This window comes from Podarcis tiliguerta (assembly GCF_965153285.1).
Source record: "Podarcis tiliguerta genome assembly, chromosome: 5".
Classification (NCBI taxonomy): Eukaryota; Metazoa; Chordata; class Lepidosauria; order Squamata; family Lacertidae; genus Podarcis; species Podarcis tiliguerta.
The window spans coordinates 38488596-38505496 of NC_139538.1; the positions used below are offsets into that span (position 1 = coordinate 38488596).

Sequence of the window (16901 nt, forward strand, 5' to 3'; positions counted from 1 at the left end):
GTGTAACTTAGGGTTGCCATATGTACGGAATTTCCTGGACATAGCTGGCAATCGGTCATCGGAAATCGTGTCTGGATGGAAATTGCTGAAAAGCTCAAAAACGTTTCTGGCCAGATTTTCACTTTTTGAAATATAGCAACCCTAGTATAACTAAAAACATGGCAGAATCCTCCATCCATTTGCAGCCTCTTACTTTTAATGGATCATGCTATCTAAAGGAACACTTTCATTTCTGCAGCCCTCTCTATTTCTCTTGCCTTCATGGCCCCCCTCCAAAGTACATAAGACACAAGGGAGCTGATGCCATTTCATTGCTGGATACAAACCTGATTTCCAGGAATGATGCCACCCCAAAATGCAACATCAATATGGCACTTTCCCTTGGCAGACTGGAGCTTTTTCTCAAGGGCATACAAGGTTGTGGTTGGAGGACTGGAGAACCTGAGTTAAGGGGATGAAGTAAAATGTTACTTGGAAACAAGGCTGGCCCAGCACGTTTTGCTGCCTAAGAGCAGCAAATGATACCTGTCTTCCTCCTCCACCACCACTACCACCATAATCAAAGTCAGGGAGCAGATGGCAGCTGAAACAAGAAGTCTCAGCATGTCTCCTCATTCCCTGCCCTTTTATGAGAAACGCAATCAGTTGCCTCATTCTGCCTAATTGTAGAACCATTCCTACCTAGAAGGCAACTAAACTGTGTCCATTGTCCAGGCTCATTTCTAGCCCAGTCTGGCTGCCAATCTGTAACACAGCTTTAATACATCCTCTATACTAGTGACCTCATTCTTCAAGTGTGGCTCCTGATGTAACCAAAGCAGTACCAACCGTGTGCAAACTGATTCCAACAAAAACACTACCTTAGTTTAAATTTGCCTCTGTTAGGTTGTGGTAGCTACTTGAATTTCTGCCACTGGATCCTATTTACATGCCAAAGATGATGATGGATTTCCCTATTCCCATATGAGCTTGCACCAGGCATAAATGTTTATTTATTGATTGATTTAATACATAATATTTCTATCATGGCTTTCTTTTAGCAAAGGGCTCAAAATACTATACATTCCAGCATTCAACAAGCAACCTGTGAAGTAGGTGAGGCTGAGAGACAGACACTGGCTCAGTGTTGCCCAGTGTGTGTAATGGCTGAGTGGGGATTTGAACATCAGTATCACCAGTTCTCGGCTTGTCACGCTGGCCACGTGACCCGGAAGTGTCTGCGGACCGCGCTGGCCCCCGGCCTCTTAAGTGAGATGGGCGCACAACCCTAGAGTCGGACACGACTGGACTGTACGGGCAGGGGTACCTTTACCTTTACTTTATCTCCAGTTCTGGAGTGATAGGTCTGGTATTTTTCTCCTATGGTGAACCACCTCAAATGATCAGGAAAGGCAGGCTATGCATTTGATAAATAAATCAGTAACTACGACCACCACACTCAGGGCTGTTGGTGTGTGTGTGTTTTGTTTGTGTAGTATAATTATGTCTAGACATTTAAAGGTAAAGGTACCCTGACCATCAGGTCCAGTCGTGACCGACTCTAGGGTTGCGCGCTCATCTCGCTCAAGAGGCCGGGAGCCGGCGCTTGTCCGCAGACAGCTTCCGGGTCACGTGGCCAGCGTGACTAAGCCACTTCTGGCGAACCAGCGCAGCACACGGAAACGCCATTTACCTTCCTGCTGGAGAGCGGTCCCTATTTATCTACTTGCACTTTGGGGTGCTTTCGAACTGCTAGCTTGGCAGGAGCTGGGACCGAGCAACGGGAGCTCACCCCGTCGGGGGGATTTGAACCGCCAACCTTACGATCAGCAAGTCCTAGGCACTGTGGTTTTACCCACAGCGCCACCCGCGTCCCATGTGTGTGTTTTGTTTGTGTGGTATAATTATGTCTAGACATTTGGTGGGGCCTCAAAAAGGAAAACCAACCAACCAACCATGGATTTCTGGTGTGGAAATTGAGCATGGGAATTCATCCTTGGTTACAGTATCTGAATATGACCAGTAGGTGACACTGCAGGACTATATATGGTGTTTCAGAAATCCTGCCCTGCAGAAGCTGCTCCAGCTGTTGCCTTCTACCCAAAGCGTTCTTTTTCTATAGGTGCCAGGAATCTGTAAGACAGGCCTGAGCACATGGGTTTGCAAAGAAAGTTAATGTGATGATACAGAGAACCACTTGGTTTCCATGTGGGATGGAAGGCAGAATAATAATACTACAAGAAAATAAATAAAAAGCAACAAAGACAGTGGCTTTTACTAGATGCAGTGCAAGCACAAGAATGCTCAGTTATGCATAATTCCCTCCCCCTTCTTTACCTCTTTAGTCTCCTATTGGGGAAATGTTTATTAAAAACTTGCTTGGAAAAACACACATCACACACACAGATTCTCAACTCATCCTGAACCCCTTGGAGAGCAATTCCTGAGGGTCAAGCGACCCTCAGGAAAGTCTTAGGATTTGAGCCAAGGGCCTACAATGGGATGAGGGATTAGATCATATTAGGAAGAGACATATAAACTCTTACATTGTAGTTTATATGAGTTGACCTGGGAAATCTCATTGTGAATTCTGCATTAAAATGGGAAAGTCCTTATTCTCTCCCTTTATTCCCTCCCTCCAGCTCTCTGGTAACGTACAAGGGCATGTCAACAACAGTGGTGATGCCTCCTGCAGCTGCGGCCTGAGTCACAGATGTAAATCCTTCACCAGCTGGCTGTCCAGGCTCATATATATGCACATGAGGGTCAATTATTCCAGGCATGACCACGAGGTCTCCAACATCTAAGATCTGTAGGCAGAAGGTTAATTGCAGGTTAATTGCAGAACATTCTAAAGTTGCCTTCATCATGAGTGTGGTCCATAGAATGCTTGTAACCTGTGCAGGTTCCTTGTTAAAAACTCTGGATTTTAATTCAAAACACAGTTTAGTATTTTGCTTTTTGGAACGCTATAGAAAGCTTGGAGGAACACTTTAAAAACTCACAGCCACAATCCACTGCAGACTAAAAGAGCTCTTAAAACCATTCATTCTCTGCTGGATTGTGGCCCACAACAGTTGAGATTTCTAAGAATGCTTCATAATTGATTTGATCATTTGGACTTCTTGCTAGGCTTCCTGCTCACTCTACCTTATTAGAACACTCATCCAGTAAGAGATCTGTCATAATTTCAGCATGCCAGGAATTGTATTTTTTTTTTAAAAAAAAACAACGAAACAAAACACTTGCATCTTTGTCGCAAACCATTATTCATCAGACACTCATCTTCCTTGCATGTGCATTGAGAGCTCAACCATTTCTCAAATTTCCTAAGAGAAAGTTAGATTCAAGTTACTTGGAAGCAATTAATAGTCTTGCAGCTCCTTAAAGAAGGAGTACAGTATGCTTCATTAGCTGCTTTGCACGAGTGGATGAATTCAGGCATAGCCATTGTTTTGTCTTTTCCCTTCTTTTTGGAAATACATTGACTTTCAGAAGTTATGTTGCATCTGATGGCATTCCTAATTAGAAAGGCTTGTCTCTCTTTTCATCTCCAGTCATTTTTCATTCTCTTAAGATGTTTTAAGACACAAACATTTATTTAGATTGTACAGGGTGAGTCTTTTAAAAGAGGCCTTGTGGAACATGTGTACTCTGTATCTATGGGGCCTCTTTTAAAGGACTCACCCTGCATTAAAGAGGTCTCAGATTTAAAGGGACAGAGGCAGAAATAACAAGACTGACTCAGGTTGAGAGGCTACTTGGAGAAGTTTACAATCTAGTTTTCCCCTCCAGTTGAGATCTAATTCCTACCTTTCTAAGGGCAGCAGGAACCAAACTCTCTCTCAGAAGAGTATTCACTATCTTTGAAGTCCAGACTGTAACAAGGAAGGACAAGGATCTAATAAACATTGACCACATCTAGTATTTACTGTACAGTGGTACCTCGGGTTAAGTACTTAATTTGTTCCGGAGGTCTGTTCTTAACCCAAAACTGTTCTTAACCTGAAGCACCACTTTAGCTAATGGGGCCTCCTGCTGCTGCCGCGCCGCTGGAGCACGATTTCTGTTCTCATCCTGAAGCAAAGTTCTTAACCGAAGGTACTATTTCTGGGTTAGCGGAGTCTGTAACCTGAAGCGTATGTAACCCAAGGTACCATTGTACTCCTATTCAGTATTTTCTATTAATTTTTAAAAATACTACTGTTCTCTGTTTCATTTTTCTTTTCATTTTTAAATCACTATCACAGTCCCTTCTACCAGCACATTGACTGGGGCCTGGAAATGGACTGGAAGCCAGTGAAGATGACATAGGCCAGTGTCATAATACGCTGATATCTTCCAATCCTCACTAACCATCTTGTTGCCTTGTTTGGGGTCAGCTGCAGTTTCTGGACCATCTTTGAAGGCAGCCCCACATATAATGCAGTGCAATAGTCTATCTGGTAGATTACTAGACCATGGATAACTGCCACAAGGCCATCCAAGTTCAGCTAAGGTTGTATCTAGAACAAGTTTTCTCATTCATAATGGCCCCTGTAGCAGGCAATGCATCTTGTAATAGCAATTCAACACAGTTCATATGGAATTTCCCAAAATATGGAATTTCCTGCTGCAGGATGTGGTGATGGTCACCAACTTGGATAGCTTTAAAAGAGAATTAGGGAAATTAATCGAGGGAGTAGCCTGTCAATTACTGCTTATTGTGATGACTGCACACTACCTCCAGGGGCAAAGGGAGATTGCTTCAGGAAACCAGTTTCTGGGTAACAGTACAGTGGTACCTCAAGTTAAGAACTTAATTCGTTCTGGAGGTCCGTTCTTAACCTGAAACTGTTCTTAACCTGAGGTACCACTTTAGCTAATGAGGCCTCCCGCTGCCACCATGCCACCGCCACGTGATTTCTGTTCTCATCCTGAAGCAAAGTTCTTAACCTGAGGTACTATTTCTGAGTTTGCAGAGTCTGTAACCTGAAGCGTCTGTAACCCGAGGTACCACTGTAATGGGAAATGGCCATTGCGCTCATATCCTGCTTGTGGGTTTCCTGAAAACAGGATCCTGGATTTGATAGGCCTTTGTTCTGCTCCATTAAGGGTCTTCTTATGTTCCAGCAACTGGCCATATCTGATTTACATGGACAGAAAGAGAACCAATAGCTTTTCTGCCAAAATCTACCCTATGAACCAAGCAGTGAGAGAATATCATGCGCAGCTCATGGACAATTCACAGACAGAGCAAGTTGTGTTAATTATTAGTCAAGGTAATGTGGAGTGTGCTGTGATCAGCAACAGGCACTGGCTAAAGGTCACTGGTCAGGCAACTAAAAGTTTAACCCAGAAGGAAAACCACATGAAAAAAAAGAGAACACTTTACCCTGGCCCCTATCCAATGCATTCACGGTGAATTTGTTTCAATGCTCCACACTGGCATGATGGCCATAGGGTCTAGTTCTCTACTCAGTTACAGTGAAGTCAATGGAATCATGATGGCGTGAAACTAGTGTAACTGAGTGGAGAATTAGCCCCCAGGGATGTGATGTTTTTGTGTTGGGATAGTTCACTTTCACAAGCTCCCTCATAAAGCTCTCCTAATACCATGCTCCAGAATATATTTTCCTTTCTCTTTCATAAAATAGCTTGAGGCTTGGTTATCTGAAGTTGGTTACTAATGCATGATGCTGCCTGAACAAATAATTCATCATAAGAGGCCCTTCTTCAGGTTCCCTTACCATCTCAGGTTAAGAGGATAACGACTAGGGAGAGGGCTTTCTCGGTAATAGTGCCTCATGTACAGAATGCCCTCTCCAAAGAAGCTTACCTGGGACCAATCTTCATCATTTTACAGTGCCAGCTGAAAACTTTTTTAATTATTTGCCCAGACATTCCAGCATGTCTTATACCCGATCTGTTTTGCGTTTTGTTTTATGCTTGTTGGATTTTGCTGTTTCTTGGCTGTTGCTTCTGTGATTTATATACATTTCATATTGCATTTCACGACAATATTTTTATTGCTTTCCTGACTCATGTCCCTGCAAGTCAGGCCAGTCTCTCTCTATTCTTTTTTATAAGTACAATTTTAATGTTACTATTTATATTATTTGTATCCCACTGTTCTTCCAAGAAACTCAGGGTGGCATACATGTTTTCTTCCAGTTAAATTTTCACAAGAGTCTTTCAGCAGACCCTGGGCTTGAGAGATTATGAATGGCCCAAAGTCACCCATTAAGATTCATGGCTAAAGTGGGATTTTAATTGAAATCACTTCCATCTAACTCCACCACTGTGCAATACTACACAGGACCCCCTAATTGCACTTGTATGTTGTTGTCATCGTCTGTGAAAACTGTAATGTGTAGGAAAGATGTAACAGATATGAAAGATGTCGCGTGTCACTCTTTAGAGCAGTAGCTATTCATTTAGAACCACAGTTAAGAAAGGGATCAGTGTAACCTTGAGCTGTCTTAGAATTTTTCATCAGCACAGATTAACAATGAAACATTCCGGGAGGTTTATGCATATAAAACCGTGCTTCAAAATGTCAGCGCTATTAAATGCTGAACTTTCAGCACTGTTGACATTTTAAATACTTCAGAATATATTGGAAATTGAACCTGTTTATAAAATATATTTGCATGCTCATTTCCACATACAATGGTCAAGACTTTCTATAACAATAATATTTAGCTAATCCTAGTCATGTCCACTGTGATGCTTTACCTGCTTGTAAACTGTAGACCCATGTTGGGACACTTTACTGACTTCATTAATAAAATTTCCAAAACTTTCAGCCATTATATCAATTCAAGTTCAAATGTGGGGAGCCAGGATACCCATGGAGACGCATAGCACCTACACAGTTATATTTTATTCTCCCAGGCTTTTAAAAGAATTTTGGTCCTCTATCTGTATTTTATGCTGCTTTTGTATGGGATTGCATTTTTATTTAATTTTACTGTTTTATTTGTGAAACATGCTAGAAACAGATCCTGAACGCTAGTATAGAAATCCACAAAAAATTAAAGTGTTAAATGAGTTCATACCTTTTCTCCACTGGGTCTGGCCCAGTTTCTCTTTGGAAGAACATCAGCTATCTTTCCATCACAGATGACAATCTCCGCTGGGCCAATGGTATTATTCTGCACAACCCTGTTGCTTCTTACAGTCACAATCTCTGAACCTACTTCCACTTTGGCTGGCCCTTAATTTAAATTAGTAGAGAGGCAGAAATCAGCAAAAACAAACCAATCAAACTTCTGCAACTGATGTTACTGTTTCTGTTATAAACTCATAGTAAGATACCACATTTTCTCTTCCTTTCAGCATGATTTTACACCCTTGTGAAATTGCTTCAGTTTGCTCCATGTGTACAGATGCTTCTATAATTATACTCTGAACACAACACAGAAGATGAGTCCTGCTGACTAGAAGGCATTCTCCATGACAAGGCAAGACAACAAACCTACTCCCAGTTTAATATTTTTTCTTGCTAGCTTGATATTAAGGATGGGAGGGAAATCCAATTTTGTTTGCATTTGAGTGAGAAACTACCTGATTTGTTCTTCTTAAACCAGTATGTGAACTGAAACTCAATTATCCTTCAAAATTTGCACTTCTCTGAATGTTGTGATGGAGTTTTCTGACCAAGCAATGTGTACCAAAATGCATATATTAGGGGAAAGTGTTCATAAAAATGCATACATTGGTGGAAAATACCTTTTTTTTAAAAAAAAGGTTATATTTATTAAATTTATATCCTGCTTTTTATCCAGAGAGGCAATTATAATAAAATACAATATATTAGAGAATATAAATTGCAAAAATGCACATATTAGTCAAAACTGCATTCAAGAATCTGTGTTTCAGCAGAAATACACACTAAAATACTGACTAATTTTCATGAGAGTTGTTGCAGTTTGCAGCAGAAATGTGGAGAACTGAATTAGTAAAAGAGAGAAAACAAAATTGACATATTCATCCATCCTTACTTGTTATTGCTTCCTTTATTAATTCAAAATGCAATCTTCCATCCAGAGGCTCTTTATCAAATTATTTTAGGCTCCCTCTACCCAGTGGCCCTTCACTTACCTGCCTGAGTGGCATTGCTTTTTTTAGACATGTTAAGATTGTCAACAAGGATCCAAACCCTTGAGTATTGCTGCCTGCTTGGCTCTCATTCAGTTCCTTCTCTCTTGCTTTCTGGCAAACATTGACATGAAGTGTGACAAGAAAAGAAACTTTCTGAACCTCACAGTAGATTGCTGAGGACCTGGTCTTGACCAAAACTCAAATGGTATGAATTAATCAAACAAATAAATACATTTCCCATGTCCTACTTTGAGACCTTGGAAGTTAGTGATGGAACTGGTGGGGTTAATCATTAATTGCTTAATCTTTTGCAAATAGAAAGTTACTTTTCTTTCATGAATGACCCCCCCAATCAATCACTAAGTGTTCAATGGACTATCTCTTCTGTCCACAGTCTATAATATTTTAGGTGTTACGAAAATAAAATACAATAAGAGGGTTTTGCAAAAAGAAGCTCATATGCCTCTGCCAAGAAACACAGGTGGGCAGTGGTGTTGCCACCACTCAGCTGAATGTCGCTACTTTTAATACTTTATTGCAATTTGCCAACAACGTTGGCCGTCCAGTGCGACTTCACTAGTAGTTCATAAATAATGATGATGATGGGCAATTTGGTCCATAAGGACCAAGCAGATATTTGCTCTGTGGAAGTTGCAGGGGAATCTTAACCAAAGCAAGTGACACAGAGTAACAAGCAATAAAAACAATCCAGTAACAATTCAGAATTGAAATGGGATTTGAACCAAATCTATCCAATTCATTTTGAAAAGTTGCCGTGGGAGACCCTGTACTGCATTTGCCTTTAAAATGCCTATCCCCTTTAAATTCTGGCTAGCATTGTGCCCAGGCTATCCCATCCCACTCTGAAAGCAATTAAGACCCCTTGTTGGAGATACTTAAGCAGAGGCTGCATGTTTACCTCTCAGGGATCTTGTAGCTGCAAAATTCCTGCAACTGAGCAGGAGAGTAGGCTCTAAGACCTCCAAGGTATCTTCCAACTTTAAAAATGCTTGATTATGGAATCAACTGATTATGGAGAAACTGTGCCCCTTATTTGACAATGCATTTATCCCTTAACCCTGCATAAGCCATCCATTTCAGAATAGAAAATTCTGGAAAAATTGCTTGGATGGCTCCACCAAGGTCTTTATTAATGCTAAAGTTATGTCCTACTGCTGGTAATAAGGGATGGCTTGCTTCCATGTACCATGGCTGCCTGATTATATGAGCCATTGCTGTCTCTGTGGCTTCTGGGTCCTGGGACAAATATTTTACAGTAATATGGAGATGAGTCCTGCTGTAACCAAGGTGCTCTTGTGTAGGTAGTTATCCTAAATGCTGGTGATGAATTCTCGAAAGCAGACACCTCCAATATCCTACCCAATTTAGTACAAACATTAATTTCCTTTTCTCTCCTTCATGCCATCATAACAGCAGTTCTGCAACCCTGCCAAACAGGCATTAGATAACAACAGAGCAATGGAGTGGATATATTCCAGCAGGGCTTGAGTCAAACAGGAAATGCTCCAGCTGGGACTAGTGAACTGCAGGGAAACAATCTTATTTCAGATAAGGGGATGGGGGTGTAATAAAGGCAGAAGGTGCATGATGCAAACCCGAGCAGCCCTGAACACAAAAGGGAATCCACAAATGCTTGTTCTCAAAAGGCTAGTGTGCTGCAGTGATCCTGAGCGTTAAGATCTGGGTAGGAAGGGTTATCAGATAAAATCCTTATCTGAGTATACTGACTGGAGACAGACCATACTTTTTTAAACCCAAGTTTCTCTGAGCCTGCAGACTTATTATTTAGGGTGGATTCATAAATGCATGTACGTCATGGAAGGCTTAGAGGACACAAAAGTCAGACAATGCACATCATCCAATTGAATAGCTCACCACTCATTAACTCATAACTAAATGTTAAATCTGCCACCACTGACAAATAAAAGGCTTTGAGATATGTTTTAGTGATGAGAGGATACAAATGTGCTTTCTCCTGTGAAGTCAGTCAGGTTTCCCCATGTCCCTGAAGTCTTTTTTCTGACAGATACACTTATCAGATGATTTCACTCAGCTGCTTCCTCAGAAAAAGATCAATTGTATTTTTTTCTTTCCAGAGAAACCATTTTGGTTGGTTCATTTTTTTGAGGATAAATGCATGAGGCTATAGAAGCAATGAAATCTCAGGCTATACCAGAAAAAGCTGGCCCTAGCATATATGTGTAGTCCAGCTTTCTTCCTTCACAGTGGTCAACCAAATGTCTATAGGAAGCGTGCAAGCAGTGCCTGGGCACAACAACACTCTCCCTTTCTGTGGTTTCCAGCAACTGATATTCAGAAACATATAACTTCTGGGAGTATTTAATTCTTACTGCTTTTTTATTTATTTTAAAGCAAAAATTAGTTGCTTTTAATTTAATTATAAGTTGTTTTAACTGCTTTTAACGTGTTTTAATTGTTGTAACTCGCCTTAGGTAATAAGTTTAAACAGCAATAATATTTATTATTATTTTATTTTTTTTAAAAGGCAGCCATAAGGAAAAACTTCAAAACCTACATGGTCACAGTACCTTTAATGGGACCGATAATGATAGTAAAAAATTTTTTTTGTATATCACAAGAAAGCAAGATAAGGTATAGAATTTCTCCTTGTAGTTTGCTTTTGAAATGTGGTAACTTCGTTCAAAAAGAATATATGAGAAGAGTGTGTGACCAAGGGATGACCCGTATGCTGTTTTCAACATCTGCTAGCTAGGAAACTTGGATGTAAGCTTCTTTTCTTATTGGTATAAATGAATATTTCCATCTGGCAGGAAGGTCAGTGTTCTAACTAGCAAATGCCAGCCTGAGTAAAATTGGAGATAAAGCTAAAAAGATGCAAAGCCCAACCTCATATGGCCTTGCTGTAAATAGTGACATGCATGCTTCAGCTGAGGGAGATACACACGTAAGCAGTTAGGTCTGCAGCAAAGACAAGAAGTGGATACACTTTTTAGATGACAGAGATAAAACAAGCAAACAAAAAGCTTCAATATGGACCAATATAGTCCTCACTTTTGGAATCCTGGGGAAATGTCTGAGATTCAGAAATGGTAGAGTAAGCAAGCAAAGTGGAAAATTAAGTAATTAGATGTGATGAAGAGTTTGGGACAAAAAGTAACAGGTGTTATTGGATGCGCACAATAATTGATGCTGGGATGGGCATAGGATGCTATTTTCCTGAAATTAGAAAAATAAGTCCTTTATTAAATACATTTTTTCCTGTATCAAGTGGATTATTTATGTTGAAAGTTATTGCTAATATTTTTGAACCAAACAGAAATAAACAGCTTTCAGATACAGTTTAAAGCAAGGGCCAACTTTAAAAAAAAAGTATTACAGAAACAAAATAACCCTACATAAGATAAACGGTTTAGCTCACAACACTGCTTAACTTGTAGTAACACCAAACAAAATATGTGATCACTAATTAAAATTGCCCCCCACTGTTCATTCAACTATAAACATTAGTTGATTTAATTTACCTAATTAATCTATGCTAAGAGATCTTGTTTGGGCTCATGGCCAAGATTAACACTGGTATGGGGGTTGTTCTTGGGTAACACCCTGCTTTGCTTATGAGAGCCCTGGGCAAATTACAAAACAGAACTAAAAACCCAAGGTCCATAAAATACAGTAAAACAAAAATGTAAACAATTATCCACAGAATACAGTATTGTTTATTCATATGCAGTATTTGCCAAATTTAATTTACAAAGCAGTTTACAATTTAAAAATGCATGAACAGTGGTATCTCAGGTTACATACGCTTCAGGTTACATACTCCACTAACCCAGAAATACTGCTTCAGGTTAAGAACTTTGCTTCAGGTTGAGAACAGAAATCGTGCTCCGGCGGCGCAGCAGCAGCAGGAGGCCCCATTAGCTAAAGTGGTGCTTCAGGTTAAGAACAGTTTCAGGTTAAGTACGCACCTCCGGAATGAATTAAGTACTTAAACCGAGGTACCACTGTACACACTATGGCTGAAACCAATACCAATATAGCAAAACTAAAAAAAACCCATATATTAAAGCAGTCAATGGAATATTTATTTCATCAACGTATATAGTTCATTTAATACATAAAAACCTCCAATCTGTGATTTAACAAAATGACACCCTAAAATCATTAAGTGAAAATTCCAATAAAACAAAACACGTACTTTCAATATCAGAATAAAAATCTGGAGACAAAATACTAAGCAGTACAATATAAAAATTAAGCCAGGAAATGCAAGCAATTTTTAAAAAGAAGTTCTAAAACATGCCACAGTTGACCCCTCTTGGATTACAGGGGCAAGGGTTCCAGAGGGTTAGTGCTACTGTGGGAAACACCTGCTTCTGCTTTGTCACTAGATGACAATCATCTGTGTATCTTATAGAAGGCTGTTGAATTCCTTCCTTTTAAGGAGCTTGATTAATGGATGGTCCAACCTTTCCCTTTTAGAAAATGCTGGATATTTTGTATTTTACTGAAATGTTGTGAACTGCCCTGAGAACCTTGGGGTTGAAGGGTAGGTTGTTGTTGTTGTAGTTATGCTGCTACTGCAATGATGATTTGGTTCCTAATACCAAATTGGTCAAGGCTAGATGAAATATATCCCAAGAAGACCAGAGGCATTGCAGAATCATCATATGAAAAATTGAAAGGTTATCAACGTATTGTGGCTGATGCCACCAATGCATACAATATTAATTCCATACAATCCCGAAATGTGAACTCTGCAAAAAGATTTGAGCACACAAATGTGGCAGGAGATCAGCTGTGTTTACTTGATTCTGCTACACACCTGCTATATTCACATGTGATCACTTTGCAGCAATGAAGACCAAAAACGCCGATTATATATACATATATATATATATGGCTGGCGCTCTTCGCTTCTTTTTGTCATAACACTGATTTCGTTTCCTTGCTAGCGTGTGTGCAGCGGGGCGGCGAGGAATGCAATTTTCGAGCACCAAAAGCGCGTTGGTCTGGCCCTGTGTGGATGCGCAGGCTGGGGATGATGAGTCAGATCTCCTGCGATAGAGCAAGTGCATGGATGCGGTTGGCACGGATGCCTGCCGTCTCCATTTTCGCTCGCTGCTTTGAGGAGTCATACCCAGAGTGGGCGGGGAGGAGCTTGTGCTCTGCCCAGGGCGAAGACGGCTGCCTCTGCCGGCTTTCCCCCCGGGGCCACGCAGTTCCGCAGTGAGCGGGTCGGCGGCCTCTGGAGCGCCCAGAGCAGGCGCGCCTCGCTCCCTCCCTCCCTCCGGAGAGGCAGCATCAACAGCGGCAGAAGCCGAGTGCCGGCCCCGCCCTTCTGGCGGCTGCGGTCGACAGGCTCCTCTGCTCTGCCAGCCAATCAGCGCGCTGACAGGGCCGAGGGGCGGGGCGCGCAGTGAACCTGCAGGAATCGAGCATCCCCAGAGAGCGCAGCATCAGCACCACAAGCCAGGGGAGGCGGCCAGGCGCGTCTCTTCGCATCTCGTTCCATCGGGCAAGCGGGCGCGCAAACAGGGGCCGCATCCCGGAGCCTCGCCAATGCCAGCGCCGGCATTTCCCAACCGAGGGCGGACCGCACGGAGCCTCTGAGCCCGCAAAAGGTAAGCCCGCAGCCTTCCATCGCCTTTTCTCTTGGTACCCCCCCCTCCTCTCTCGCCCTTGGAGCTGCCTCGCCTTTTGCAGCACTGGCCCTCTAGCGGCCCGTATCTGCGGGAGAGAGGCCTCGGGAGCCCTTGCAGGTCCTCTCGCAGGTCCTATTCATTCTGCTTTGAATGCAGCTGGTAGTTGCGCATCTCTCCCCCTCCCTTGCGGCTGGCTGGGTTTCAAGAAAGGACAATGGACACCAGTTTCCAGCCGATGCTGCTTTGAATTCTCTGGGGGAACAATCACGGGTGTGTGTCTGGCGCTCAGCGTGTGTCCAATCATGGGCCCCACCATCGGGCCACTGTTTCTGTCCCTTGGATGTGTGAGGCTATTAAGGAAAGAGCAAGAATTAAGTGACAACACAGGTTCTGTTCTCTATTTTTCTTTCCATTGGAAAGCGCTCTTTGTGTGTGTGTGTGTGTGTGTGAGAGAGAGAGAGAGAGAGAGAGAAGTATGAGGGGGTGTTATGGCCAGTAATGCTAGCAGGTAAGAGAACAGTCAGACTGGAAAATGATGTTAGGAATGAAAGGAGACACGAACCCTCCCTTGTAAAAGGAAATGTGATGTTTCCAATAAAATTCAATTTAGATTGCAATTATAACCCATTTGCTCAGACTCAAAAGACAAAAACACCCACCAGGCACAGTTTTTATTGTGATGCCTGACTAGTTTCCTGTGCTTTCTCCACTTGCTTATTTTTCCTAATCCATCATAGAGAGGGCAGACGCCTTTTCCCCTTGATCAGTCTGTGTTGCTCTGTGAGAAAGAAGAAAGACCCTCTTATTGTCTTTCAAACCAATCTGCAAGCTTCTGAAAAATGTCCAGCTAGGCAACAGAAAGGCATTGCTAATAAACACCACCCCACCCCACCCCATCTACCCCTGCGCCAATGGCTGTGACACAGGGACCATGGAAAGAATGCAGAGTCATGGGGACTGGGCGAGGGCTTGCCAGCCAGCCCGCATAACCTATGTTTTGAGCACCCCATAATTCACACTTATTTGATTTGAACCAAACCCTGCATCCTTTTAATGAAAGCACATATGAGAGACAAGGGCGGGAGGGTGAGAAGGAACTATGTCTGTTGTAGCAGTAGCAATAACATTCCAGTCTCCATTTCCTGCACATGCAATGGCTCCCAATTTCTGTGTGGGTGTGTGGAGAACCTTGGAAACCTGTGGCATGGCATATATCTTTATAAAAATACAGTCCTGTTTGATGAAGATGGAACAATGTTGGCTGCAGCAAAACAAAGGTGGGTACATTGTCATCTGTCACATTTGAGGGGAAAGAAGCTGTTAGCTAGGGACAATACTTTAGGTGTGTGTGTATATATATATATATATATATATATATAGGACTGCTCTGATGTGGGTGGAGAATCTATCTGGGTGTCAGCCATTTTATAGGGTTTAGAGCCCACACTGCTGTAGTATCACTGGATAGGCTTGTACTATAGCATCCCCTGGTCTTAAATATGTCCTGGATGGGGGTTTGTTTGGGTAAAGGAGAGGGTGTGAAAAATGGACACCGACTCCATGCTTAAATCTAGCACCTGCCTTGAGCACCACAAGGTCCTTTACTAGTTGTCTTATAATCCCAGGCAGAGTAAAACCATAATGCTTTTGGGTGTCAGATAGAAACGGTGCATCTTCCTGAATGATCTTGAAAAGACAAAAGGGCCTGCGGGCATTAGATACATGGCAGAGGTGATGACTATAAGCAGGGAGGGGGCCCTGCTATTAGTGTGGCCTGCTTGGAAGTCAACCGAGGCCATCTTAGGAGCAACATGACTGCTGACAACATGGCTGAATATAATGACTTGTGCTATTGTGCCAAGGGCTTTGAGCAAGAGACATCTCTTCCCCCATCCGCAGCCTAAAGCATGTCCTCTATGAAGTATGCTAAGGAAAAGGAACCCTTTATACTTCAGCAGTATAAATTCAGAGTTGGAAATAGAAGTGGAAGGAATCTGTGCATGTCATAGCATGAGTCCTCAAGGCAGGCAGTTGCAAACAGCACCTCAAGGAATACGAATTTGCTGCAACGCTCGTTGCTTTAGGGCACAGAACAACAACCAGGTTTTGCCACTATTAATAAGAGATGAGGCGGCTGTTTTAGGGTTGTAAGCCTCATGAAATAGTTCATATAAGGAGGGAACAGGACCTGTGGTTCAATTAGATAATTTTGGGCTCTGGGCTTCATAGTCTTGTGCGTGGGGTGCCCTCTTTAGATAATCTTCTGCATTACAGTACTTTAAAATGTTGTAAGCCAGGCCTGCTGCATTTGGGGGCCCTCCTGTTCATTCTGCTGAGTACCTGAAGTCCTGCCCTGCAGCACCACTGAAGAGGAAGTGCTGACATATGATCTGGATTACGCTCCAAAATTTCCAAAACTAGATAATCACCATTTACCCCCCCTTTTTTTTACTTCTGCCTTTTTTTTAGCTTCCAGTGAAAGAATAGGGAGCAGGTCACATGCTTTTTTGTTTTCTGGATGATGCAAACACATGTTCATCCACACTGGCCTTTTGACAAGGTTATGGCCTGTCTTCTACATCTGCCATTGCAAACCGGGGCACAGAAGTTTTTAATAATCAGAAGTTCAGAGCATTTCTTTTGGCTCAGCTTTAGTTTGCTTTGGTCACAGTGTGACTCCTGTGACTTGCCATTATGATTTGCTATGGGTTTCTTTTGATATATCTCCTTGCAACCCTAGCTAGGCCAGGCCCAGTCTTCTGAGCGGTAGTCTCGTAATCTGGGGTGAGAGCCAGTGTGGTGTAGTGGTTAAGAGCAGTAGTCTCGTGATCTGGGGAACCGGGTTCGCGTCTCCGCTCCTCCACATGCAGCTGCTGGGTGACCTTGGGCTAGTCACACCTCTCTGAAGTCTCTCAGCCTCACTCACCTCACAGAGTGTTTGTTGTGGGGGAGGAAGGGAAAGGAGAATGTTAGCCACTTTGAGACTCCTTAAAGGGAGTGAAAGGCGGGATATCAAATCCAAACTCTTCTTCTTCTTCTACATCCTCTGAATAGTTTACCATTTACCATTTCATAGCTCGTGGGGGAGGACTAAGGTCACTGACAACATGGTGGGAGGGCAGAGTAAAAGCTAAGATACTATGGAATATTCAATTCTTAGCCAACTTCATTCTGACAAAGGGTGAGGGG

At 42.3% G+C, this 16901-nt stretch overlaps 2 protein-coding genes across 17 annotated transcripts in view; one reads left to right on the forward strand and one right to left on the reverse strand.

Annotated features, from left to right (window-relative positions):
* Positions 1-8286, reverse strand: part of LOC310678850 (allantoinase, mitochondrial-like) — a 16595-nt gene extending 8309 nt beyond the window's left edge. The window contains exons 1-4 of the mRNA XM_083443323.1: positions 8065-8286; positions 7020-7177; positions 2638-2789; positions 327-441 (exon numbers count right to left, since the gene is read on the reverse strand). Coding sequence (XP_083299449.1) covers positions 327-441; positions 2638-2789; positions 7020-7177; positions 8065-8095 — 456 coding nt within the window. The 5' untranslated portion in view covers positions 8096-8286. The remainder of the gene's footprint in view (positions 1-326; positions 442-2637; positions 2790-7019; positions 7178-8064) is intronic.
* A 4789-nt stretch (positions 8287-13075) lies between these two features.
* The window catches only part of KIF1A (kinesin family member 1A), a 113884-nt gene continuing 110058 nt past the window's right edge, over positions 13076-16901 (forward strand). For 4 of the 16 annotated variants that reach the window (XM_083443157.1, XM_083443158.1, XM_083443159.1 and 1 more), the window contains exon 1: positions 13078-13691. The gene's annotated coding sequence lies outside the window, so the exon portion shown is untranslated. Of the gene's footprint in view, positions 13692-16901 lie in introns of all 16 variants that reach the window. The other 12 variants (XM_083443147.1, XM_083443156.1, XM_083443162.1 and 9 more) reach the window with 8 other exon arrangements.